Source organism: Leptonotus elevatus, chromosome 19 (genome assembly GCF_054856555.1).
Source record: "Leptonotus elevatus isolate MCC_2025b chromosome 19, RoL_Lele_1.0, whole genome shotgun sequence".
NCBI lineage: Eukaryota > Metazoa > Chordata > Actinopteri > Syngnathiformes > Syngnathidae > Leptonotus > Leptonotus elevatus.
Window position 1 is genome coordinate 9,258,447 of NC_141257.1, and position 26,728 is coordinate 9,285,174.

At 39.5% G+C, this 26,728-nt stretch overlaps 2 protein-coding genes across 10 annotated transcripts in view; both read right to left on the reverse strand.

Annotated features, from left to right (window-relative positions):
* The window catches only part of ptk2aa (protein tyrosine kinase 2aa), a 35,703-nt gene extending 14,951 nt beyond the window's left edge, over positions 1–20,752 (reverse strand). For 2 of the 8 annotated variants that reach the window (XM_086062020.1, XM_086062021.1), the window contains exons 1-7: positions 7,776–7,963; positions 7,150–7,397; positions 6,544–6,716; positions 5,557–5,644; positions 5,263–5,342; positions 4,616–4,678; positions 2,885–2,939 (exon numbers count right to left, since the gene is read on the reverse strand). In XM_086062020.1, the coding sequence (XP_085918146.1) occupies positions 2,885–2,939; positions 4,616–4,678; positions 5,263–5,342; positions 5,557–5,644; positions 6,544–6,716; positions 7,150–7,397; positions 7,776–7,899 (831 nt within the window). In that variant the 5' untranslated portion in view covers positions 7,900–7,963. Of the gene's footprint in view, positions 1–2,884; positions 2,940–4,615; positions 4,679–5,262; positions 5,343–5,556; positions 5,645–6,543; positions 6,717–7,149; positions 7,398–7,775; positions 7,990–9,016; positions 9,044–12,624; positions 12,803–20,573 lie in introns of those variants that run through there. The other 6 variants (XM_086062024.1, XM_086062023.1, XM_086062025.1 and 3 more) reach the window with 6 other exon arrangements.
* Positions 20,753–21,799: 1,047 nt separating this feature from the next.
* On the reverse strand, positions 21,800–26,083 carry LOC147157801 (uncharacterized). 2 transcript variants are annotated; one of them, XM_086063440.1, is made up of 4 exons: positions 26,001–26,083; positions 24,695–24,765; positions 23,159–23,729; positions 21,800–22,348 (listed from the first exon to the last, which is right to left on the reverse strand). In XM_086063440.1, the coding sequence occupies exons 2-4, from the start codon at positions 24,730–24,732 to the stop codon at positions 22,034–22,036; spliced, it is 924 nt and encodes a 307-aa protein (XP_085919566.1). In that variant the 5' UTR covers positions 24,733–24,765; positions 26,001–26,083; the 3' UTR covers positions 21,800–22,033. The 2 variants fall into 2 exon arrangements, with proteins under 2 accessions (XP_085919566.1, XP_085919567.1); XM_086063441.1 differs by lacking the exon at positions 26,001–26,083 and adding an exon at positions 25,659–25,937.
* Between the last annotated feature and the right edge of the window lie 645 nt (positions 26,084–26,728).

Below are 26,728 nucleotides of genomic sequence, written 5' to 3' on the forward strand. Positions count from 1 at the left end.
CTTTGCAAAATCTGATGGAAAAGGTTAAAAATCAGTGTGTGTGTGTGTGTGTGGGGGGGGGGGGTGTGCGTGTGTGTGTGTGTGTAACCTGATTAACCCAATTGATGGAGAGATAATGCCATTTCTAGTCATTCTAAAGCGTCCATCCTTCCTGAGAGGAAACGCCTGTCGCTATCGCAACTGGCCTCAAGATTAAACGGGACACAAAGACGATCACATATTGTCCCCACAATCACACCGGACGGTGTAAGCTGTCAATCACTTACACTAGCGCCACCTGGAGGCACACACTAGTAATCATTGTCATTAAACTGTCTATAATGTCCCTTTTTTTTCTTTTTTTTTTAACTAAACTTGCTTGCCAACCTGTCCGTGTGAATAGACTATTTAGAAGGCTTTGACCAGCCCTGACATCAGTCACCCTTTACTATCGTAGCCATCTGTTTTTTGTTTGTGTGTCTATGCACGTGTGTGTGTGTGTGTGTGTGAGACAAGTGGAGTCTATTGAGAAAGAGAATAATCCCATTAAAAGACTCCCATTCCCTTATATCCTTTCAAAGACAGCCACACATCTGACAGCTGTGACACCCGGACGTACACACCTCGTATCCATGCCGAACAACTGCAGATGTTCACAACAGCTTTTGTGAAACAAAATAATAACACTGCAAAAAGGACTGTAGAAATTTTAAGAAATAAAATAGTAAAATAAGAAAATTATTACTTCAAATAAGCAAAATTATGTGCCAACAGAATAAGAAAATTTTACTTAAATTTACCTGTAAGATTTTAAAAAATAAGAAAATAATACTGGGCACATATCAACCACTGCAGTCTTGAAAATATTATTTTCAGATTAAAAACAAGTAATGTCGTCTTTTTTCAAGATGGAATGAATAGAACAATTTTCTTAAAATTAGTTGGTTTTTTTACGCTTGGATGACTTGTCAAGCAGAGAGGTAACAGGTTTCTTTGTCATGACCCAGCCAGGAATTGAACCCACAACCTTCAAGACTGAGGTTATTTTCATACTTGTATTTTTTTTCTTCATTTATCTTATTACTAGATTATGCAAAATCTTAAAATAAGAAAATTTATGAAACCCCAGTTCAGGGCCTTTGATGTTGGTTAGTTGTCATCTTAAAATGTGGGAAATGCTTGTTTTAATCCTCACAGTACTTAAAACTGGCTGTTAACACTCAATGCCAAGATAATTAAATAATAAGTATCTTAAAATAAGCATAATGATCTTGCCTGGCAATTTCATTTTAAGTAAAAATAACTTGTCAAATCAAAAGAAGCAAATTTAGGTTACATTTAAGAAATTATATCTTACTTAAGATTTTAGTTTTTGCAGTGAATGTATATTTTCTGGAGGGAAAAAAAATCCCTCAAAATTCAAACAAAAGTTGGATTTCAGAGCATCAGTGATTATTTTCTTTTTTACTGCTCAGAAAACATTTGGGACAATAATTGTAACACCTCTTCAATATTTAGAATGGAATATCCTTGTTGGGATAATTGCAATTTAAACAGAACAGTAGCCAATTACGAAAATCAATATATTGAGCGTTTGTATATAATATCCCCCACCAATCATTCTCCATCAATAAAAATGACAGACTCGGTATGTAATGCCCCGTGTACCCCGTGCAAGAAAGGCTCCACTTTTTAAAGTCACGTCTGAATATTGCCATTGTCATGTCTATAGCCAATGTGTGTTTAATCAGTTTCAGTCAAAACAACTCAAATACTGTGAAACTACGACACCCACCCTGACATCTGTATTCAATTCCAATCAGAGAATTTATGGATGTTGATTGCACGTGTGGTTGCCTCCAGGAAGGGAGGGAGGCTTTATGTTGCCATGTTTGTGAAGAGGAGGTAAAGAAGTGAGTGGGCAGCTGATGGGAAGGGCAGGGAATGGGGGGGGGGGGCGTTCAGCTGGGCTTGATAAACAGACTAGGAAAGGAGGCGCACACCTCCCCTTTTCCTTCCTCATTGTTGGAAAGAGAAAGTGGGTTTAAACGTGACCCTGGGGGTTGTGCACGAGCATCTGTCTCCCCGCCGCCTGCCGACATCAGGACCTTTTGGGGTCACTGCGCCTTTCTTCGATACACCCTCCCCGTAAAAGTGTGCCGTAAATTTATCACTGACACTGCCATTATGCCGGCACACAAAAACTCCAAATTTAAACATGAAATTTATTAGTTTTGAGCTGGCGCAGAAAACAGTAAACGGACTTGCGGCATAATAGAGTCTGTTAATTTATTTGTAAATGTATTCTTTGGCTTTCGAATCAGCATGAGACTGGGCATTGTTTTAGTGATTCGTTTATGTTATTAATTAACTGTATTTGTTTTTACACGTCAGATTTTTTACTTTAAAAACAACCACAGCTGCATGCAAAGTGCGGTACATAATGTGCTCTATAAACACAATTGAGTTAATGGTTAAACTTTTCTTCTTTTTTTTTGAACATACCGGGGGACAACAAAAACAAGCCACAAGGCCACAAATGAGCTCCTGTGTCAGACATTGGACACCCTTGTTACAAATATTTGATTTAATAGAGCAGGCCACTCACGGTAAATATATATATGCCACTGCAGTGTAAAGTAAAAAACCCCCATACAGAATTGACGATCAACCACATGTATGTATAGTTTGAATTGAAAAAAACAAACAAACTATGCTCTACAAACTACAATCTAGTGTTAAATATCATTTCAAACAGAGCTCACATTAACACAAAAATTGCGAATAAATCCCTTTTTCAGGGAATAGCTTGCGGATACGTTACAAAGGAAAGCTTGGGAATAGGTGAATTCATAATTAGTGAAACGCAACTATGGAGGGGATTACTGTAGTGCTTTCTTCTCACCTTGACTGAATCCAGAAGGTCTTTGGGGAAAAAACGCCTCAAACCAACATCCTTCCTGTGTACAGGGGATAAGACGACAAGAGAGAAGGGGGAATGTTTAGAATGCTGTAAATATTCACAGGAATGTTGAATGTCGCTATCTGATCCGAGCTCGGTTACATAAGTGGATGTGGGAAGTGGAAAGCAGAAAGTGATGAGGCTGACTCACTTGCTAAACGGTTTAACTTGCAAAGTCAAACAGTCGTACAGTACTATTTTGGATTTTTTTCCCCCTCTGTTATGATGACATCAGCGAAAAATTGCGATTGCCATAGACCAAGGGAGGGCACACTCGGACCTCGAGGGCCGTAGTCCTGCAGGTTTTGGATGTTTCCCTTCTCCAACACAGCTGATATATGATCAGCTCATCAGCAAGCTCTGCATAAGCTTGGTAACGATCCTGTTGATTGGAATCAGCTGCGTTGCAGCAGGGAAACCTCCAAAACCTGCAGGACGCCGGGGTTTGCCCACCACTGCCATAGACTCCATCCATCTACATTTAAGTAATTCATGAATAATTAATAAATCAACTTCAATCAAATGGATTTTACCAAGCAAATGCTAAATAAAATGTAGCTGTTAGCATAATGGCTACAGTTAAAATGAGAAGAGAAGCTTACCAACATAGGGCACATTTTTCTAGTCCATTATGTGTCGCCCAGACATCAAAAGGTGTGCAGTTTTGCTTTATTTTGATTTTATTTTGTCTCATTATACAGTGGTTAACGTTTCTGTATATTTGTATGGCAGTGAGAAATGCTAAAATGCTACTTCATACACTGCGGACAAATTCAGGATACAAATTTGGTTCGTAAATAGCAACAGCATGTGGCTGTTACCATACTGGATAATAAATGATATATATTAAAAATAATAATATATATATATATATATATATATATATATATATATATATATATATATATATATATATATATATATATATATATATATATATATATATATATATATATATAAAGGTTTTATGGTGGTGACTATTTTATCTGAATCAAATGTATAATCTTTATTTTTTAATGGAAAAACCTGGAAGTCAAACTGCATCACAAAAAGATTGTTTCAACTTTGGATGTTCCAAAGTTCAGCTACTTGTGGTCTTATCTGTATAAAAAAACAAGTAATGTAAAGTTTGCTTTGAGAACTTTTGATAAACTAGGGAATGTTTAAACAGGCCAACTGTCAGGCCTGCAGTGCTTCCCCCTCCAGACCCGCTTGGCAGAAAGCTGACATCTTATTGGGGACGAGGGACAGATTGAGACAAAATAACAAAGGAGAAAATTGTGACGAGGACAAAGACATGAGATGAGCAGGAAGCAGGATACAAACCGACTGGACATTCTTTTTGGCTGTTCATTGGCGAGCTCATTAGGCCGTAGGGTTTGAAAGAAAAGGCTAGTATGGCAGAATCGGGCAGCTCATTAGAGTCGGAGCCAAGCAGCCTCGTTAAGCCGCCCGGTTTGTTAGCGCTAGCCGTCTAACAGTCAGCAGATTGCTACATGGAGAGCGAAGCCGCTTGAAGACGCTTTGCCATCATGAGTAATTGCCATATTGAACGTGAATAAAGACAAATGTATGGAACTGAGCTGAGTTGAGTTGCAAAACATGCTAACAAGAGGACGAAGCTGTTGGAAGATCACTGCTGGTCTGGAAGTCGGAACCATAAAAAGTACTTACTCTAGTAGCTCATAGTTGGACTTCTTATCCAGGGCGTTTCCTCTCATCTCTTTAAAGAACCTCCTGGAAATCAGAGCAGAGAATATCCGCGTAAGCATTAAATCATCCTAGCTAAACAACAGGCTCTAGATCTTTCAGTGGACCCGAGGGAAATAAATTAATTTTCTACACCTGCACATTCGAATGGAATCCAAAACAAGAACTATATCCAAAAATATTAACACAGTTGTTTAAATCATGTGATTGATGTGTAAATAGTGACAGCAGTCTGAACTGCACTACTTAATACTGTATAAGGGTTTGTTTTTGTTGCGTTTTGGAAAAAAATAATGAAAACAGAAATCAACATTTGGAAAGCATTTAAGATTTTAAAATAATATATATTTTAAAAGAAAGTTGAGAAAACATTTTTCACAAGGTAGCAACAAATAATTATTTTTTTTAATTTAAAACTAAATTATTGAAATAATAATATCACAAATTAAACAATTTAAACTATTGAAATGATTGCATCCAAAAATCTAAGAATGTTTTTACCTATGGATAAAAACAAGCAGAATCAGAAAAACATTTTTAATCCGAAATGTATTGTTATCGTTATATAAACAATTAATAGTTAACAGCTGAGTTCTCAGCGTGCGTCTCACCTGATCTCCAGGCAGCCCAGCTTCAGGGTGACATCTTGCTCCACTTGATCCCCGGTCTGTGCCATGTAGTCATTTTTCACCTGGGTGCCAAATGACACATGTAAGCAACAAACGCATATGTTTATTTAAAGACACTGACATATTTATATATCGCCGAGCAACAAATGGCACTTTGACAAACATAAACAGTCCTACTGACCTAGATGACTTCCAGGCAAACACACAGTCTGCAATCAGCGCCATATGTCTCATGTTGAAAGATGAAATGCGTGTGTATCGTTTGTGCGTCCGTACCTGGTGGTAGAAGTAATTGAGTGTAGGTTTGTCTTCCGTAAACTGCTGCACGAAGCCTTTTGGGAGGTATCGGATCCTCAGTTCATACCTGCGGAAAAGAAATGTAATTGTTTAGAGAAGTGGTGCGCAACCTACGGCCCGTGGGCAATTTGAGCACTTAATTCGGCCCGTCATGCAATTCTAAAAGCAAATGACAGGGTATGACATAGTGAGAGAGAAGGGGTTACATCATGACACAAGCAGCAAAGAGTTGTTGACTTAGTCGGACAAAGGTGACATCTGCTTCCTTCTCTCTTTATAAGTCCACGGTGCAAAAGATCCTAAATGTACAATGGCATTAGCGGCGACCGCCACAATAAAAGTGATCCACGAGCCTTTCAATCCACCCTACAACAGACGGGGCCCGCTGGATTTTTCATGAGGCGTCTCCAGTAAATCACTGATTCCATTTGCGACAGGCATACTGCTTCAGGCAGCGAGCTGTGGCTTTGTCAAACTGTGCCTCTTATAACTTGGATTTGGATGCGTTCAGAATGAACAAATTGCATTTAAACTCGAGTCAGCACATGCCTGCCATCATACAACCCCAAATAAAGTTAAGCTGTTCTCATCGGCTTTTCCTGACAATGTTTGTTTCTAAGCAGAAGCATGAAGACTTGTGCGCCGACACGGTCTGCGATTTTGAACTGTTCATAATTCGGTCCTTTTTTTCTAAGGCCCCAGTTCCAGCTGAAGAAATACAGCCCCAAATAATTATGCTGTCCCCACCCTTTTTTTTGGGACCTGTTTATTAAAAGGCACACTATGTATAGCAATACTGTTTCCTTCGCTGTGTTCGTTTCCAGCTCTCTCTACTTGGTTTAAAATATAAATGACACGACATATTTTCCCCATCCAGAGAGAAGCTACAGATGAATCTTTAAAGTGCATTGTACAAAAGGGGCATCTTGCCTATTAACTAAACTCGCCGCCTCAAAATTCACTTACCTCCACTCCTCGTTGGGGCGCGCTTGTTCGTATTTCTCTCGGACGTGCGACACGCCCATGTCGGGATGAAGCCAGTGCACTTGGTCGCTGGGTTGGCCGCTGCTGCTGAGACGCAGGCCAAAGCATGACGTCCATCGCACCTTGTGGATGTCCAGGATCTTCTGGATGATTCCCTGTGGACGTCAACTTGTGATATTATATTCACTTGAACAAAATAAACGTAAACGAGCTGTATTAAACTGAGAGCATTGAGTCTAGGCTACAGAAGGTTCACATCGTGCCTGTCTTTAACTTCAACACATTTAAGGTGACGTTCGCACCCAAACAAGCTGCCAGACATCACATGCGCATTAATGCTCAAAGGAGCATGTGTGATGCCATGTAAAAAAATCTGGCAGGGGTGGGGGGGTTTTGACCCAGATATGGAGGAAGACCGCTTAACAAATTGAGTAGTGTAATTTGTCGTACAGGAGTCCTCGGTTTAAAACGAGCACAACAAAACATTTTGAGGTTCTGAAATGTTTGTATGTTGGTTTTTAATTCGATTGATTGAAATCCATATTTTGTCCGGGTTCTAGTCATTAATTAGCAGAGTCCGAATCTTACCCGGACGTCGGTAGCATCCCCGTATCGGATGTTGGACGACCAGCTGCTGAGTTCTGTATTGGTCTCGAAATGGTGGAAGACCTTCAGGACCCTGTCCACGGATCCGGCAGCGGTACGCTCCGACCCCCCGGTGCTGAGCCGCGACTTGGCGCCGCCGTCCAGCAGGGCGTGATTGAGGTTGGGATCCATGTAGGGCGTCGCCATGGTCTTCCCTGCTGAGACGGCCGCGGCTAAGTGTCTGTCATATTCTGGAAAACAAGTAAATGATTTCCCACATTAAGATTATTTGGGCCAGGTCAAGGCTCATCCATTCTGTGACCGAAGCAAGACAATGGACCACAGGCGTTTATTTTTCCTGACATTGACAAACTTCCTGGACTTAAACTCATCTGGGAATGCCTCCTTTCGTCATGTGTGCGTCTTGACTTGTGTTAGAGGAAGAAAACAGAGAATTCATAAAAACCTCAAAATGATTACAATTGCATATGCAGGGAAAATGCTCTCATAATTTCATCCGCTAACAATCTAGGATAAACTTAGCTTCTCCCCCGACATACAAAAGATTGTCTCTAATAGGTGGCGTTCATTTTATTTGAGTCCGCCTATTAGGGAAATGACTGCCCTACCTCGGCCCCAGCATATGGGAAAGGGGCTACAGCCGCTCGTCGCCATGGAAACACATGTCAGTCTCTGGCTGTGTCCGTCACTGCCGAGCACAGACAGGCAGCTGGCGGCCTCACAAACACGCATGACGCCGCACTTTGTCCCGGGCGGGGGCGATGTAAACGAACACACAAGATCCGCCACTTCCAACGGCGCAACAGAGCAAATCCTTGAAAAGTTGCAAGTTCTGACGATGTCACATTTGAGTCCTTTAGCCTGAGATCCTGAGAGTTCAGAAAGTTCTCTTCTTCGCTCCCCACGGCGGCCCCCTTTTTTCTGACGTCAAGCACGCTGTTTGTTATCGGGCTGTTCTTACCCCATGCCTGTGCTCCATAGTTACACCGTTGCCGTGGAAGTGTGACGTGACCATCATTCAGGAGAGAATTTGGATAGAGCTTTTTCTCCTGTTGCGATGACAGTTTCCAGAAGAAGAAAAAAAAATCCAACTTTTCCAGGCCGGTGGACAACGTACACTCGGAGGGAACTGGAGACAATTAGCGAGCAGCCAATGGAAAGACGTCCTCTTGTTTAGCAACCGCGGTGTGCAATGAAAGAGAGAGACAGAAGCAGAGATGCAGGGATGACGGCGAAGGCGACCATTGTCTCGAGGAAGAATGAGAGGAAAAGAAGGACAAACGCGGCACGGGTGAAAGTTGAATAGGGAGCCGAGAGGAGGAGCAAGAGGAATATGCTAATTACCAAAACATTGGACTGCTCAATGATTATGCCCTCCCACTTTTACCCACCGGGTGGTGACGTCAGAACCTTCTGTGGGCTGGAGAGGGATAATTTTGAGATGGTGTTTGGACAAAGTAAAAAAAAAAATAATAATAAAAAGTCTGTTTACAAGTCTGCCTCACAGCTGAGCTAAGGCACGAGCAGACTTTATCATCCATTTTGCAGGTGTGAATTTGGTATTAGCACACAGATGGATGGACTTGATGCCAGCCCACATAAATAACATGCTCAACTGCTCGGTATACTTCGCTTTGCACCTTCGGGTCTTTGTGGATGAACTTGTCAACCAGAAAGGAACCTACTTTCTAATTACAGCCACTCGCAGTGCATTGACCTCTAACACCGCAAACAAATTACCTCTTCTGTTCTCCGTCAGGGGAAATCTTTGGTGGTCACCTCACCCACAAGCCTTAAGCAGCTGTATGATAATGAACATCAAATTAGGTACGAGTGGGGGTTGACTCACCTGTGTAGTAGGCAATCCTGGAGATATCTGAAAGAAGCAAATAAAAAGCTTGTTAATCACAAAAGAGTCACTTAATATTGTGTTTATATGATAAAAATTTTTAAAATCAATATCCTAGTGAGAAAGAACAACATATGGATTGAGGATAATCAATAGGTCCCTAGATTTAAAAAAAAAAAAAAAAACGGAGGAAAGAATTTTGTACCGACCATCTGGACTTGAATTACTAAAGGTAAACTACAAAATGGCAGGTCATGAGACTCTTCTATAGACATTGAGCATCTGAATGTCTATAGAGTCCCTCAACATCAGATGGTCTCCCACAGGAAGTCCAAGACACTTTTGGGCCCTTACTACCGAGTTAGGGCGTCACTGATCCCGAGTCAGGTCAAGAGGATAAGTGCTTCAGACAATCAGGGCTACACAATACTACCAAGGCATACAGTACTCACACACACACACACACACACACACACACACACACACACACACACACACACACACACACACACACACACACACACACACACACACACACACACACACACACACACACACACACACACACACACACACACACACACACACGCTGAGGATGAAATGACAGAAGAGGGTCATCAACAAAGATGATGTAATGCAAAGAAAGGCCACAAAGAGGAAGTGCCAACTCAGGTCGTATAGTTTATCGACCAACACTTTGTAATATGAAACCAGTGTGCGAGTGCGTGTGTGTGTACGTGTGTTGCGTGTGCCGTCCGCATGCGTGTCTATGTGAGCATGGTGGAGGCAGAGAGGGCCTTCAATCGACGATATCTCCCACCGTATGACTTTTATGATTAGCACATTTTCCTCCTAATGCACATCTCACAGCCCATCAAGTGTTTCCTTTGTCGTTCTTGTATCAAGGACCACCCCCAAAGACAAAATAAGGAGAAAAAAGACGAAATTCTGACAGTAACAAGATGAAATCAAATGAGCATAAAGTTGGAAAGATGTCGTAATTATGAGTTTGTTGGTGACTTCCTTATTGTTGCAACATTCTTATTATACAATTAGATGATATTTCAAATATTACAATTTAATTTTCCTACGGAAATTAGACGGAATTTGATTTTAATTTCATAGCACTGGCTATTCTTGTAACTACTTTTTTTTATTTTTTTATTCTTGTAGCAGCTTAACTCATTCACTGCTATAAATTCATAAAAAAAAAAGGGTTATTAAAAATTAGGGGCGACAGGTGATTAAAAAATGTAATTGTAATTAATCGCATGATTTCACTAGTTAACTCACGATTAATCATTCTAAAATTCTAAATGTATGATAAAAAAATCTAGGTTTTCATACTCTTGTTAACAAAAGTGTGGGTTTTTTTAACTAATAGAAAATAGTTTAAATTAATTTTTGACGTTTATAGCGTCAATGGCAGTAAATGAATAAAAAAAAAAGGAAAACTTTGGGGCGACAGGCGATTAAAATGTTTAATTGTAATTAATCGCATTATTTCAATAGTTAACTCACGATTAATTACAAATTTTATATCTGTTCTAAATGTACAATTAAAAAAATCTATTCTCTTGTTAACAAAAATGTTTTTTTTTTTAACTAATAGAAAATAATTTAAATGAATTTTTGACGTTTATAGCAGTCAATGGCAGTAAATTAATTTAAAAAAAAGGAAAACGTTATTAAAAATTTGGGGCGACAGGCGATTAAAATGTTTAATTGTAATTAATCACATGATTTCAATAGTTAACTCACGATTAATCACAAATTTTATATCTGTTCTAAATGTACAATTAAAAAAAAAAAAGTCTCTTGTTAACAAAAGTGTTGTTTTTTTAACTAATAGAAAATAGTTTAAATGATTTTTTGACGTCTATAGCCGTCAATGGCAGTGAATGAGTTAAAGAGGACATGGCATCATGTTTCTTAAGTGTCCATAATGACATCTCGATATACTCTTAGATAGACAGAAACACACCATCTGTCACTCTGATGCCGAGTTCAGTGAAAAGTGCGTTGCCTCAATGCTGCAAACACACACGTAAATCGTTCTTCTTTGTAGCTAAAAAAAAATGCTTCTTTCACTTTTTAAGGGCATACACTGTACAGTACATTACGTATGCAATCCAACTTGCCGCCCTGCTGCCTCGTGTTGCGCCTCAGCAGGAGGTGTGCGGGTTGAGTCTACAACCCCGTGGACAAAGAAGTGTTACTGGAGCATGCCGTGTGCACAGCATTGCGCCCAAGGCAACGAACGCGCACACCTGCCGGCCAAAAACACAGCGGGGACGCGTGGAAATCAAGCCTTTCGTATGCAAAGTCAAGCTGCGACTTATTGACAAGACTTGGAAAAATTGACATTTTAACGACTCAATTCAAATCAGGCTTTAACTACAGTACGGTTCCGAAATGATTACGAAGTAAAATGTGAAAGGCTGTTTTTTATTGATCATCGAGCAGGCACACATCTTTAGTTGATGTATTCTATGGCACAAGTCATTTCCTGTGTGATCGATCAAGTTAAGACATCAATGGCGAACATAAAATGCCTTCCACACAGATAAACCCTGCATGCATAAAACATAATAAGGTCATGTAAACGCATGAGTGCTCGTCAGCCTTTATCTGCAAAGGCACACACGCTCACTCGTGTGTGGGGTTTGAGGTGCAGCGATAACGTGTTAGCTGGGGTTAGCAATGCATGCGGGGCTGATATTATACCATGTTTTATTCAAAACTGATCAAGGGCGAGAGAAAAATAGCTCTTTTTCATGATGCCGACCTTTTTATTCAGCCAATAAACCGATTCATGTGTTGTTCCAATGAGGCTGGTTGACTTTTAAGTTGCTTTAATTCTCAAATGAATTAGCCGAAGTCATGTACAGTATATTGCTCAAACTGTCGCCTTCATAAAATGTATTGAAAAATCTGAATGTTAAAAAGAGGAGGCTGAAAACTGAAGTATGACTACTTGTCACTTGAAACAGGATCGTTTGCAGAGTAATATTGGTTTGTATAGTTTAATTAAGCCTAAGAAAAAGCAAAACACACTTCTCTGTTAATCCGTTAATATGAACGCAATTCATTAAAATCTCTAGATTCCAACATGGCGGAATTTTTTTTATACCTTAAATAAACTATAACAGCCTGCAAATGAATAACTACTGCTGGGTTCTCTGTATAAAGAAGAAACAGAAACAAACAGATTGCCCGCATACAAGACAAAAGCAGGAATAGTCTAAGGATGCACAACACAACCCTCTAATTTAACATCCACATCCACTGCCCCACACGCAACTTCCCACACACGCGCACGCACTTCAAGCCTCCTTGTGTGCACACTTGACATTAACACACACCCCCTTGATCAATAGGAAAGAGGATTATGTCACCTCTTTAAATTGTATTTTGACTGTAGGCACGCTTGGACGCTTTAATCAATTCAAGAGTGCTGCTTTTTGAAATTAAACGTGTCAAGTGACACACTTCGAGCAAGTCGGTTCACGTCACAATGGATTTGAATGTACCAGTTTCCCCACATTGCAAAAACTGGACACTTCATCCACCGCAAATATAACATGACACATGCATACTAGCCTTACCATGGTATAATCCCTCCATCTAAAGTCCAAAAAAAAAAGAGGAAAAAGAAGAACAAGATTCCCCCAACCAAACAAATGAAAGGAGGCTATACTGGGAAAGCCCAAATCCCAGCCGAGCTTCTGTGGTCACTGTGTCAGTTTACAAACCGGCCTTCCCTTTCCTTCCTAATCCCGCGCTACAACTACTACAACTACACACGAGTGGGGAAGAGGAGGAGAGTGAAGGAGAGAGAGAGAGAGAGAGAGACAGAGAGAGAGGGGGGAGCCCAAAAGGGGGGAGGGAGATGAGCGAGTGGAGGAGGAAGAAGGGGGAGGGGGAATCTTTGTCCAGCAGGAGAAGGATGAAGTGGAAAAGGGAGAGAGAGAGGGAGAGAGAGAGAGAGAGAGAGGCAGCCAGATGTACGAGTCACAGTGAGTTGACAGAAGTGGGAGGCAAGAGAAATTGCAACGTGACGGAGGTGAAGAATGACACCAGATGACTGAAAGTTCAAGATTTTTTGTGAGAAATTACGCAAAAAGATTGAGCAGCTTTAAATGAAACCATTTTCATAAACATGTATACTGTCATTTTGACTTTACTATTGCGTTAGCCTGGGTTCCAGGGTGAGTTTTGTGGCTCTCTGACCCTCCTTACCACAGATACACGGGGATGCAATGCCGGCCAGCCCGTTTTTATAAGCCTGCCTGAGATTGCGTCACCCCAAATTAATTTCTGTTTGTCCAATGACTCCAATCCACACATGCTTTTCAGTGGATACCGAGGGGACTAGTAAGAGCATTCAGGGTGAGTTTTGTAGCTCTATGACCCTCCCGACTAGAGTCACATGGGGATGCAAGCTCAGGCAGCCATTTTTTTTTAGCCTGCCTGAGATTGCCTCCCCGCCCCTAAATTAATTTCTGTTTGTCCAATCCTTACATGCTTTTCATCATATAGGGTTGGTGCTAGTAAGAGTATTCAGGGTGACTTTTGTGGCTCTACGACACTCCCGGCGAGAGATACACGGAGATGCAATCTCAGGCAGCCTGGCTCTTTCAGCCTGTTCGTCCCAATTTGTGAAAAACAAGTTATCTTAATAAAATACGATTGCAACTTTCCACATGACAGCACAAAATACAATCCCTAAGGTGCCAGGTTAGCCCACTAAGTCCCCAGACGTGTGAAAATAACATAAGATGAAATAAATATGATAAAGAGGCTACTAATGTAATGCTTTCATTTGAAAATGAAGACTAAAATGCAAGAGGCTTGAATTTAATATTTATATTGTTATACTTGACAAAAAGAATCGTGTTCAAGAATAACGTGAAGAGATGAACGGGCGTAAGGCTATGATCAAAGTTTGGAGTAGTTGAGTTTTAGCAGTTGAAAAAATATTATATGTAAAGTTTCAATCAATGAATAACCATTTTATTAATCGGGATTTCAATGTCAATCAAAAATAATCGTGATTTATTTTTCCTGTTATCATCCAGCCCTGGTTCCAACTACCGTACAAATATAGACATAATAGACAAAAATAGCAGACATATTTCTTTTTGTATGTACGTTTGCTTGATGTGTCATAAAAATAAAAATAAAATCAAATGGATCTTAATCAAATATTTTAAAAGGTTAACTAATAGGAATATAAACACAAAACAAATGAGACTCAAAAGTACTTAACTTGTTATACTGTATAGTTATCGATGTGATATTTACATGTCAAGCAATATTCACTGCAATCCCGCCAACGTTGACAATGTGCTGCATTTGTACAGTATAAAAATCTACTAAATCCTTGCGAAAACAGGCTGGAGCTGGAGAATGTGTGTGCGCGCGCGTGTGTATTTTGCCTTTGGCTCTTCCGCCTCTCTGACACAAACACCACCCGAGGGGCTCCTCCATTAGTCATAATGTGACATTCTCGGTTGCTCGACTGAATGGAGTGACGCGCCTGCTGTTCACTTGACTGCCTATCTCGATTTTTTTTGTTTTTACCACCGCAAAGAATTGTTTCATCACAACATAGATATGCAAAATAAGAGATTATTTATGAAGTAAATGTAGGTCATCGTGGCACAAGATGAAGTCGACAAAAGTATTGCAATAATATTGTATAATCTGACATTTTCTTTGTAAAAAAAATATATATATTTGTGGCCTGATCCAAATTTGGCTTTTTTTAAAACATACATTGATTAAATAGCTACAGTCAGACTAAAGAACCATTTTGCTCAGTAGAATCACCATTGAGCTGAAGCAATCTATTCTGGTTCCACCTTGGACTGACTGCCAGCCATTTGCAGGGCATGATTAGATAAGCATTTCACACCGTTGGATAACTTGTCTTCAATGAACAAATGTGGGAGGAAGCTGTCCAGAGTATCCGGAGAATACCCAAGCAAGCATGGGGAGAACATGCAAAAACTCTCCACAGGAAGACCCGACCCGAGATTTGAACCCACAACATGTGAGACAGATGTGCTAACTGTTGCTGACATTTTGAGAAAATAATCACCAAGGTTCAACATTATACTGTGTACTGTAAAACTGTATATCCCCCCAAAAAAGTCATTCAGTGCCATTGACGGCTATAGACGTCAAAAATTAATTTGAACTATTTCTAATAGTAAAAAAAAAATCCACTTTTGCTAACAAGGGTATGAAAACCTAAAGAATTTTTAATTTATAACAGATATAAAATTTGTGATTAATCGTTAGTTTACTAGTGAAGTCGTGATTAATTACAATTTTAAAAAAATTAATCGCCTGACGGGTCTAATTTTAAAAATATATATAAAAATTAAGGAGCGTTTAATCGTAAATAATCAGATGATAATTTTATATCTGTTATTAATGTACAATAAAAAATATAGGTTTTCATAAAAAATGAAATTAATTGAATTTTTTTTTTAACTAATAGAAATAGTTCACATGAATTTTTGACGTCTATAGTCGTCAATGGCAGTGAATGAGTTAAGAGAGGCTTTTATCAGTCATAAGTTGACGACACACTAAATACGGCACAGCATCTATTAGAGGCACTTGGCACCATTTGCGGAAACACAGTGCATGTCGCAACTCTATTACTATAGTATCTATATAGTTGGTAAGTGAATGAGACAGACAATCCCCTCGCTGTCAAACACAAAACTGGCAAACCGGCCGCAAGGCAAGACCGGAGTTGCTCAAGAGTAAAGCAGATTAATAGGCCGTCGGATTAGTAGGCCAAGATGTCACACACTCGCACCCATCCCACGTCATGCCGTCTCAGTTCACCCGGATTCCAAGGCCCATGTAGTAACATTGCCCTCTAGTGGCAAGGTGATTTCAATCGGGGTCCCGAACGATCCAAAAATGTTGTTTATTCGACGCCTTTCCCCGCCTGCGCATAGTTGAAAATCATCACGTTCAAATGGGTTGGAGGCAGCTCGAAGAATGAAGACCGCTGCTCAATGAACCTTTGTGTAAAAAGGGCAGCGTTTGCGGGTGACTCATCATGCAGCCAGACGCGCGCACACACAGACACAGCGGTATTTTACCCATGCCTGACCTCAGCGGTGGTAACACCAGTTAAGTCTCCGCAGACGCGAAACGTGCGACTGTGATGTCATAACGCTGGCTAGCATCCAGGTGTTCCACTGAAGATGGTCTCTATTATGACAGGGTGTGTGTGTGTGTGCGTGCGTGTTGGTGGGGAGCGTGATGAGGTCATATGATCGGCCAAACTTTGGTTTGTGTTCAGCGCACGCTCTATTCGCAAGGAATATTGGTCTGCGCGGCAGCCATCTTACGTTGCCGCTCCCTAAACGAGGCTAATTTGAATTCATTGATTTCTCCATTTTTGTTTTGACTTTATTTTCCGTCTCTGCAGAGACAATGCCGCAATGTGTCAATGTTTCAATGAGTACGTACGTTCCCTGCGCGTCTGGGATGCATCCTGAGATTTTTAGCCTACGTAGGCCACCAGACAGCAGGAACACTTAGACAAACATTTTTTTACAGAGCGAAAACATCAACATCCTGTCAAAAAAAAAAAAAAAAAGGCCCAAAGTTCCTTTAATTCTTATTTAGAAAATCAGACAGCTGCAAGTGATTTTACATATGCGGACCCTTTTCCACTCCATGTCTTGTATTTCTCTTTTTCCTACCATTTGACTTCACCCCCGGCACACTTCTCTTCCCGTCTTTATGACAATGACTTCTTTCTTTGGTGGACGTGTAATTACGCCGACTGCTCTCTCCATCTCGCGCACACGCGAAGAGAAGACAACTACTTTACAAGATGTGCGGCTCCATGTTTTTGCAATACCGCGGCCGGTATTACGATGTCCTATTATTCCCGTTGAGTCTGGATTCTTTTTTTTCCTTTTTTTTTGGTGTCCACACTAGAGGGAATCACCACGTTCCAGCGCCATTCATCATGAGCTGACATGCAGCGGCACTGACCTTCATGACTTGACTACATCTCGTCTGTGTGTGCACGATCCAGGCCAGGGGACCAATTTGTCTTTATGCCTGTCTTCAAATTGCCAGTAAAGGGACTTGTGTGAGGATCAAAGAAGTTTGCATAAATGTTTAAAGTTGGGTTTGGAAAAAATCTGGCGTTATTCTGCAGAATGGGATGTCGACTGCAGAGTGTGTGTTTTCGTGCACACGTCCGGGCTATGTGCATGCCCCCAAGGAGGGACGGGTCATTAGCGATGATGTCATTTCCTGCCATTGTGGCAGATTGCAGTCTACGCGAGTTCATCCACACACTTTATGAAGCACTTTTACAGCTTGAGAACATCGTTTTGCACAAAGTACCTCACAGCCCCTTCATCGGAAGGCTTATTTATTGAGTGCGACAACTCAATAAGCTAACATGGGCAGGGGTAGGGTTAGCTAACCCTACGACAAGAGTCGTGGAATGGATTACGTCCCATCAAAAGGGAATAAGGAGGAGGGGTACAACGCAAAAATAATGGCTGACTTCCAAACAATAAAATTGTCATGCCAGACGGTGACACTAGACTGCCGCCTTTGTTACCGTTTCTCTCAATTACTTTGCAAACAGTGGCAAAAAACAACAACACAAAAAACGAATATAATGCAAGAAACTGAGGTGGTAAGAAGCAGACAACTGTGACAAGAGTTTTCTGCGGGGGTTGACTGTAGGATCTTTCAGAGTAGTCAAGTGTTTCTATAAATACAAGCACCGCTCTGCAATTTACACACACACACACACACACACACCACGGACACGCCTGTATTAGCCAGCTGTAGCCAACCACATGAAAAGAGTCAAATCAGTTTCGGCAGTGCGGAATGCATTACAGACGCTTACTATAAAACTTTTACCAACAATCCTAATCTGGATTGGCCTCAAATGATAAAGCCTTGATGATACATTTGTGCAACATCCCTGAGGTGGTAAATTTTGAAATTTGACCACGAATTGTGAAAAACAAAAACAAAAAAAAACTTTATCATCATATGACACAAACATCAAAAGATCGGACCGGAGAAGCTCATCACCAAACTATTTCCTGATCCCGCTTATCTATTGCTTTGGCATCTTTAAAGAGTGAGTAGCTTTACTTTTTTTGTATATATTTTTTTAGAAACTGAAAATTGTGAATGAGAGAAGTCAAACACCCCAAGGTTGCTTTGGAATTCAAACCAAATATAGGGTGAAAAATACCCTCTAAAGTCATACAACACTGCCGAGAGAATTCATATCAAAATTTGTCGACTGTTTTCTTTTTTTGGGGGGGGAGGGGTGATTTAGTGGTTCATTCTTTTTATACTTTGAAAATAATCTTTCACAAAAATCACCACCATACATGTTGTCAGTTTTTTGTTATTTTTTTACTATTACAAAATTTTGGGGTCTGCGATTCGATTCATAATCGATTTTCGATTATGAACGGGGTTTTTTTATTCAAAATGATTTGATTGACAATGATTTTTGCTTTAATTTATAAATGTGCAAGGAATCGTATTGATCTACTCCAGCCTGACTCGCTAATGCTAATTAGCGCGTTACTCGCGGAACTTTTATCACTCAAAAGAACGGCTCCACGCTGCAAAAAAAAAAAAAACCTTTTATTGGAACAACTTGATTGTGACTTTTTCCTTCTACTCTCTACTGTGGCTACAACTTAACAGTGTATCAGACCGCGTGGAACCACACTGCCCCTACATGGCCAAATAGAGTACAACATGAACAGCGCTCCCAATAAAGGCACACACAAACAAAGGCAAGACAGTATAAAATAATTTAAATAAAATAGATTTTGAGACATTTAAAATCAATTCTGAATCAAACTAAATGAGAATCTCGATTCTTATGAGAATCGATTTTTGGGCACACCCTAGTGACAATGTGAGCCCGGCACTGATTTATTTCCATGATTGCCTTGTTTTGAACCCCTCCTCCCCCCCAAAAAAACCTGATTATCTTTGACCTTTCACTGTGAATTGCTTAGCGTCCATTCATTTAACAAGACAACGATCATTACCAATCTGCTTATATGAAGAACCACGATGCAAATCACCTGAGAGGTGCACTCACAGTGGCAACTTGAGCCAAAGTGTTACATTCAGCATTAACGCAGCATTTCTTCAGTAGTGCGGCTCACAGGCCATGTAAAAAGAATTATGCACACATAAGGGCCGAGAAGTCTTACTGGTGCTCAGAGGCTGCATCACGAGTGGATGCTGCAGTTCATTAGCATTTGCTCGCATCTGGAATATGAAGTAGAGGCAAATGGTGCACAACTACACACAGCACATCTCTCATGTGACACTGCTGCTAATTTCAAATAATCACTCCAATGAGTGCTTAAAAAAAATCGGCTTCACGTGATGATAAATCGACTGTTGACAATTGACCGTCAAAAACATTTAAGGCGAGTGAGATATTGCTTCAAATCCCTATTTTTACTTGAATTATAGATTTTCTCTGTGACTCTGCCAAATACGATGCAAATTGATTTGCACCATATTTTTTTGAACCCGCCACAGGCACGTTTGCTTGTGATGTTATTTAGATGGCTCAAATTTCCTGTCGCTTCCAACACTAATTTCATCAACTCCAATGTCTCTTTACTATGCTATTTATTATTGTGTACTGTATTTTTAAAACGTATGGCATGTTTGTTCCTTCTCAGCTCGTAATTTGTTTTTTTCTTGCATGTTTTGAATGCCATTTTATTAATTATTTTTTACTTTGTTACTATTTTTTTTTAATCATTATTATACATTGTCAGTTTCTGATGTCAACCTTTTGATAATAGATTAAAGAGATTATTAAAGTTTGAAATTTGGATTTAACAAAAAGGTCACGCCAAAAATCTACCCTATTTAATTATGAGGGAGTTGGCAAAAAAAACCGATACATTTACACCAGTTTTAAAGATTAATTATCACAGGAAAATTACACTTATATTATTGGAATCATCTATAAAAGATATGGCTTATACTTATTAAATTTTACACACATAATTTGCTTCTGTTTGATGAAAAAGTAGTCCATTTGAGTCCATTTCGTTGGTGGGATTCTAAAGTTGTTTAAACTTGAAAACAAATTAAGTATGCAACTTATAAAAGGCCTCCCTTTAAATGTTAAAGAGTGGCCTTTTATAAGTCTCAGTCTTAATAGACTACAGTGCTTCACTTCGGGACCAAATAAGCACCTGGGGGGAGATTTGGGAGAACAAAAGTGGGTTAATCCAGTCAGAGTGGAGGTAACGTTACTCCATGTGACTTTTGTGAGGCCAACGGTTCTTGCGCCCAACTCTGTTGCCGTTAAACATAAATTCCACTTATATTTAACACTTCAATACGGTGACAATGTGGCAAAACACTTGAGTGTTGAAACCGTGAGCCGACGCACCCCATCATTTCCTTTTTCGCTCCAGAAGTACTGTAGTACAGTTAAGTAACACCTCCCCGATAAATAAAGCCAAAAATGTTTACTTACGTTCTCTTAAAGGATTCTGTTGACTTTAAAAGCCGGCAGAAGTTGCTGGAAAACCCGCTGGGCGAACCGCGGGAGCCCAAAGTACTTGTCGGCGGCGTTTGTATCGCTCCGATCTTTCTCCCGTCTCGCTCCAATCTCGTCCCCCTCTTGTGTGTCTCCCTCTCCCCCCCCTTCGCTCGCAGCCCGCTCGGCCGTTCCTGCTTCCCCCTGCTCGCCCCCGTCCACATCCAACATTCCAACATGGCCGCCGCTGAGAGCCAGGCAGGAGCGCGCGCGCGCGCGCACACACACGCGGGCGCGTGCACACGCCGAACCAAGCCACGCCCACTTTATGAATGAATCAAGCGAATGGAATGGATAACCTCGGGGGACTTTCTTTTGAAAATCGTCGCGATGATGTACTTGTCAGCCACGCCCCGTGTTTTGACAGCCGTATTTTATTTTGTATTTTATTTATTTTTAAAAGGCAACGGTTACGGAAAAAAATACAGGAGCAAAGGCTTGGGTAAAGATAGAATCCATTCAAATTTGATATATATATATATATACATATATATATATATATATATATATATATATAAATTTATTTATTTTGTCTTTTTTTTCTATCACGAGTGCGTGGACATTTCATATCCACCTTATACTCACTTTAATTATATAGAACAATCAACAAAGTAAAAACAAATACAAAGGAGGAATTCAAAGGGATTCAATGTAATCTAAATGGCAAGAGATTAAGATTTTGCTGCATTTTGGCGTACAGTATAGTAAGTAATGAAGCTAGTCAAATTATGTCACAGTAATGTTTATACAACGAGTTCAAAATGTGGATATTCATGTAAACAGTATAGGACGTTTGCTACTAATGTACAAGATTCAAATTGCAGCGCTGGTCCTGAAAACCTCCTAGAATACAAGTTTAAGGGTGACACCTTGTGATCACAACATGTCATTGCACTTGATTCCATGTGTACGAACTGTATTTGGGGATTTATTTATTTATTTAATTCAGCCACATGGTTTACTGGTCATGAATTCATTTAAATGCAGGGATTTGTTGTTGTTGATAGTTAACAGTTTTTTTTTTTAAAGATTTGTTGTTATGTTGTATAGTATTTATGATATGCTATGAATGGAGCATAGGGGGGGAAATATGACACCATTTCCAACATTTACAATCTACTAAAAAATAATCACAGGTCAAACAAATAAAAGCCACATGAACATAATGCATTTATTGCTTTATTGGCTCAAAACACAAGATTAATACCGTTTAGAATGTTCACATTTTGCTGTTTTAACAATTAAAGTGACGTGTTAAGTGAAGTGAACCAAACTGAGCTGTTTCAGTCAAGTTCACAATGATCATTGCTATAATAATGATTTAAGCACCAACCGTTGTTCAAAACAGGATGGGAACCTTTTTCCTATTAGGGGCTTTTTAATAGATGTTTTATTTGTTATTCGAATTGCACGACGGGCTGGATCATTTTCCCCGTTCCTGCTTTAAGCTGGAAGTCAATGATGGTTTGAATCATGGGAGCAGCAGGGAAGTCCATGCAGATGATCCCAAAGCGTTGGTTCAGGTCGGTCTTGGCCTTCAAGTAGCCATACAGCTGAGGATTGACACGTTGTGCGACAGCCATCGGGACGGCAAAGACGCCGGCGCCGCTGCTGTACGTGAGGGAGATCTGGTCCTTATTCCCCGTGGGCGCCATCTCGAGGTGCTCGTAGACACTCTGCCACTTCTCCTCCACATGCAGGAGCGTGGGAACCTTCAAGAATACAATGCCTAAATTACTTAAAATTAGGGGTGTCAAAATGAGTGCGTTCATTTTGAGAAGTTCCTTTAATGCCACAGATTTTTTCAATGCGCGATTAATGATTGGCCCTCAGGAGGGAATTCCAGTAGCAACGCAGCAGACACGTCCACGTCAAAATTGAGCAGTAATGCATTTCATAATAATGCATATATTTGTGGAGACTGGGGTCAAGTTGTATTTTCCAATTTTGAAAATGTGCAGAATTTTACAAGTTATTTCATATTAAAGATTAGATAGCTCTTAATATGAAAAGGAAAAAAATGCACTGAGCTGTCACCAATGTCTTACATATGCAATTATGCCATCTAGTGGCAGAAAAATGACCAACACAAATTAATATCACACATTAATTTTAACAACATTTTATGAATTATTATGAAATTACTTTATCAATGACTAAAATATGCAGCCATATTTCTATTAGTTTAACATTTGTTTCATTTTTATGTAAACAAGAGTATGAAAACTTTCATTGTACAGATATAAAATTTGCGATTAATCTTGAGTTAACTATTGAAGTCATGCGATTAATTATGATGAAAAATTGTAATCGCCTGACACCCCTACTTCAAATACATTTAGTAATTTAGCATCACCTTTTTCATTTTTTTTGTCATTAAAGTACCCGTGGAAATGGATCCTAAAATGGTTTGACACTTTCCTATCTTGGCAGCATTTTGTGGCATTTTAGAAAGAATGAAGAAAGAAAGAATTTCAAAAGCACAATGCTAGTGTCTTTCAATAAAGGAAATTTCATCTTACCTTCCAGTCGTCAGCAATGTCCATAGACTTGTAGCGCATCCCTAAATCTGGCCCAAAGAAGTCCTGCAGGATGACGAGCTTACCTCGCGCCTGGCCCATGGTGGGCACCAGGCGGCTATGCCACAACATCTCCCACCGGGCATAGCGCCGTATGTACTCCATCACAGCCCCGTAGATATTATCGCTTTCACTCAGCTCCTCCTTGACGCGCATCAGCACCGTCTCGCCGGGGTAACTGTCCAGGAAGTCTCGCACTCCCTCCAGCACGTGGCCGAAGTGGGCGTGCTGGTACACCACCCCGTGGTGGATGGTGAGGTTGCCCTCCACGTGGCGCACGCGTACGTCCAGGAAGCGGACGCCGGCGCGCAGCTGCAAACCCAGGCTCCACGTCTGGCACTCGGCGTAGACGCCGCCGTAAAGAGCCATGGTGTTATGGGTGCCAGGCATGGTGATCTCGGACAGGGGCCGCTCATCAGGGATGCTCGCCATCCAGGACGGGTTGAAGAACTCCGGGGTGTCCGTGTCATCGTAGTCCGGTCGCTGGATTGCGCCCCAGGTCAAATGAGAGACACTACCACAAGAGAGACCATTTTAAGTACATCCCCGTGAATAATAGGTGAAATTGTGGATTCACCGCAATTACTGTAGGTGATGGTTAACTGGAGAAGAATTTGACATATAGTCCAAAACAATACCACATTTGGCTGTTTGTTCAAGAGCTCACCTCAGAGACAGCAAATGTATTTTGGCCTACAAATTAAAGTACAGTCTTTAACTCATTCACTGCCATAAATTCATTTTTTAAAAATTATAAAAAATGAAGGGCGACAGGCAATCATTTTTTTCAATTGTGATTAATCGTATGACTTCACTAGTTAACTCATGATTAATTGCAAATTTTATATCTGTTCTAAATGTACAATGGAAAAAAATTCTAGGTTAAAAAAATTTAAACTAATAGAAATTAGTTCAAATGAATTTTCGACGTTTATAGCCGTCAATGGCAGCGAATTAATTAAAAAAAGAAGAAGAAAAGATTATAAAAAATTTGGGGCGACAGGCAATTAAACATTTTTTATTGTAAATAATCGTATGACTTCACTAGTTAACTCACGATTAATTACAAATTTTATATCTGTTCTAAATGTACAATGAAAAAAACGTCTAGGTTTTCATACTCTTGTTAACAAAAGTGGAATTTTTTTTTAACTAATACAAATTAGTTCAAATTAATTTTCGACGTTTATAGCCGTCAATGGCAACGAATGAATAAAAAAAAAGAAGAAAAGATTATTACAAATTTGAGGCGACAGGCAATTACATTTTTTTATTGTAATTAATCGTATGACTTCACTAGTTAACTCACGATTAATCGCAAATTTTATATCTGTTCTAAATGTACAATAATTTTTTTTTATAGCTTTTTATACTCTTGTTAACAAAAGAGGGGAAAAATGTTAAACTAATAGAAATAGTTCAAATATATTTTTGACGTTTTTAGCCGTCAATGGCAGTGAATGAGTTAATAACACTCACCCCAAAAGGAGCAGGAAGTTGATAACTTTGCACCACATGTTCCCAGTTGTTTCCTACTGCTGGCAAGTATCCTGCAGTTTAGATACATTAAAAAAAAGTCAAAAAGAATTGATTAAATTATTAAATATATCAATGGTATTATGTAATGAACCTATTTAAAACATTTATTTATTTTTATTTAATGGATTAATATTTTTTTCAGACTTTTTTTTGTTGAAAGATTTTCAGGAGATAAAAAGGCAAACAATCATTGGTTAAATAAAAAGGCCATTAAATGCATGTAAATGTAAATCCATTAACCAACTAAAAAGTCTAGGCTTACCTGCTTAAGCTGCTGCTGACCTCAGATAAGTACAAGAAATGTAAAATAAAATAAAAAAGCCAATAAATAAATACAAAATTACAATGAAAAAAAAAAGAGATAGTCTAATATCATGTAAATCTAATCTAAACATTAATCTATATTGTGTCTTATTTTCTTTTCTTTTTTACTTTAAAAATATTGATGACTCCACTATTTACAGTATTACACTGTGCCTTACTGTTATTTATTACAGGTATTTTCTGTTTTCCTCTTAAAAACAAACAACAACAAAAAAACATCCCAATTTCAATATACCTGCAACATACAATGACTATGTTTTTTTTTCTATTTAAAATAAATAATTATATTGAATCATTAAAAATTATATTAAATTAAATATTTGGCAATAAAATCAGGAAATGTCACCACACATGGAACTAAATGATTATTAAATAAAATGTTAAAAAGCACCTTTACAAAACAAAATGTGAGATGAGTGCTCGAAGGTGGAATTAAACTCAACAACAAGCAGCAGTTTGGCAGATATTGAAGAGAGGAAGCGTCAAGCTATTTATTGCCACTTGCTGTTGAAGTTTATACCGAAACTAAACATAAATAAATAAATAGACTGTAACTCAAAACAACCTTATATGACCGCACCTTCGGAAAGTCTGTTAGCTTAGTGCTAAGAAACAATGCAAAACACCATAGACGATAGATGTTGCTGCCGACAAACCCTAATTCAGCACATTCCCACGTTTCTGCCTTCCTTCCAAACGAGACACGTGTCATCTTAAACATGAATGACATTTAGTCCGAAAAAAACAAAAACAAAACAGCGAGACTACGCTGTGTGTGACAGGCCTTTTCAATAGTAGGCTTAAGCTTTCTAAAGCACGGGCTGCTGTAGCAGAAAAGTTGACGATGATGATGATGATGATGATGATGATGATGATGATGATGATGATGATGATGATGATGATGTTGTGATGAGGTTCGTACCTAAAAGCAGAAGAGGTGCTCAGCCTCGCTTCAGCCCGGCCGCCCGAGTGGACACAGCCACGAGGTGTTATTGTGGGAAATGGCATAGTTGAGCAGCTGAACTCTATGGCGAGGTGAGGGGCCTGTGTGCGTGTGTGTGTGCGCGCGTGAGTGTGTGCGCGTGTTTGTCCTATTCATCACCATTGGTTTTGAGCATTCAGTTATCCTGCGTATTTGTTCTCATTATTGATCCATTCAATGTCACGGTGTCACGACAGTTATTATTGTTTATGAGTTGAGAAAGAAATTCAATGAGGATTCCTGAGAAGCGTGTGGTCAGTGTGTGTGTGTGTGTGTGTGCGCGCGCGCGCGTATGTGCATGTTCTCCATGGAAACGTGTGCAGATGTGAGATTATTGTTTTATCTTAAAAAGGAATTCAAACATTGCATAACTGCCTTGTCCTTGTCCAATGCTATTTGTTTAGCTGTTGGTGCCGACAGCGCACTCACAGTATGCACATTAAAAAATAAATAAATAAATAAATAGACATTCCTTAACTCATTCACTGCCATTGACGGCTATAGACGTCAAAAATTCATTTGAACTATTTCTATTAGTTAAAAATTTTTTCCCACTTTTGTTAACAAAAGTATGAAAACCTAGAATTTTTTTTTCTATGTTTTCATACTCTTGTTAACAAAAGTGGAAAAAAATGTTAAACTAATAGAAATAGTTCAAATGAATTTTT

Coding starts and splice junctions, on each gene's coding strand:
- LOC147157801 (XM_086063440.1), bottom strand. CDS start 24,732: ATGTGGTGCAAAGTTATCAACTTCCTGCTCCTTTTGGG. Junction 23,730..24,694: donor AACTTCCTGCTCCTTTTGGG/GTGAGTGTTATT, acceptor CTCTTGTGGTAG/TGTCTCTCATTTGACCTGGG. Junction 22,349..23,158: donor ACATTGCTGACGACTGGAAG/GTAAGATGAAAT, acceptor GTATTCTTGAAG/GTTCCCACGCTCCTGCATGT.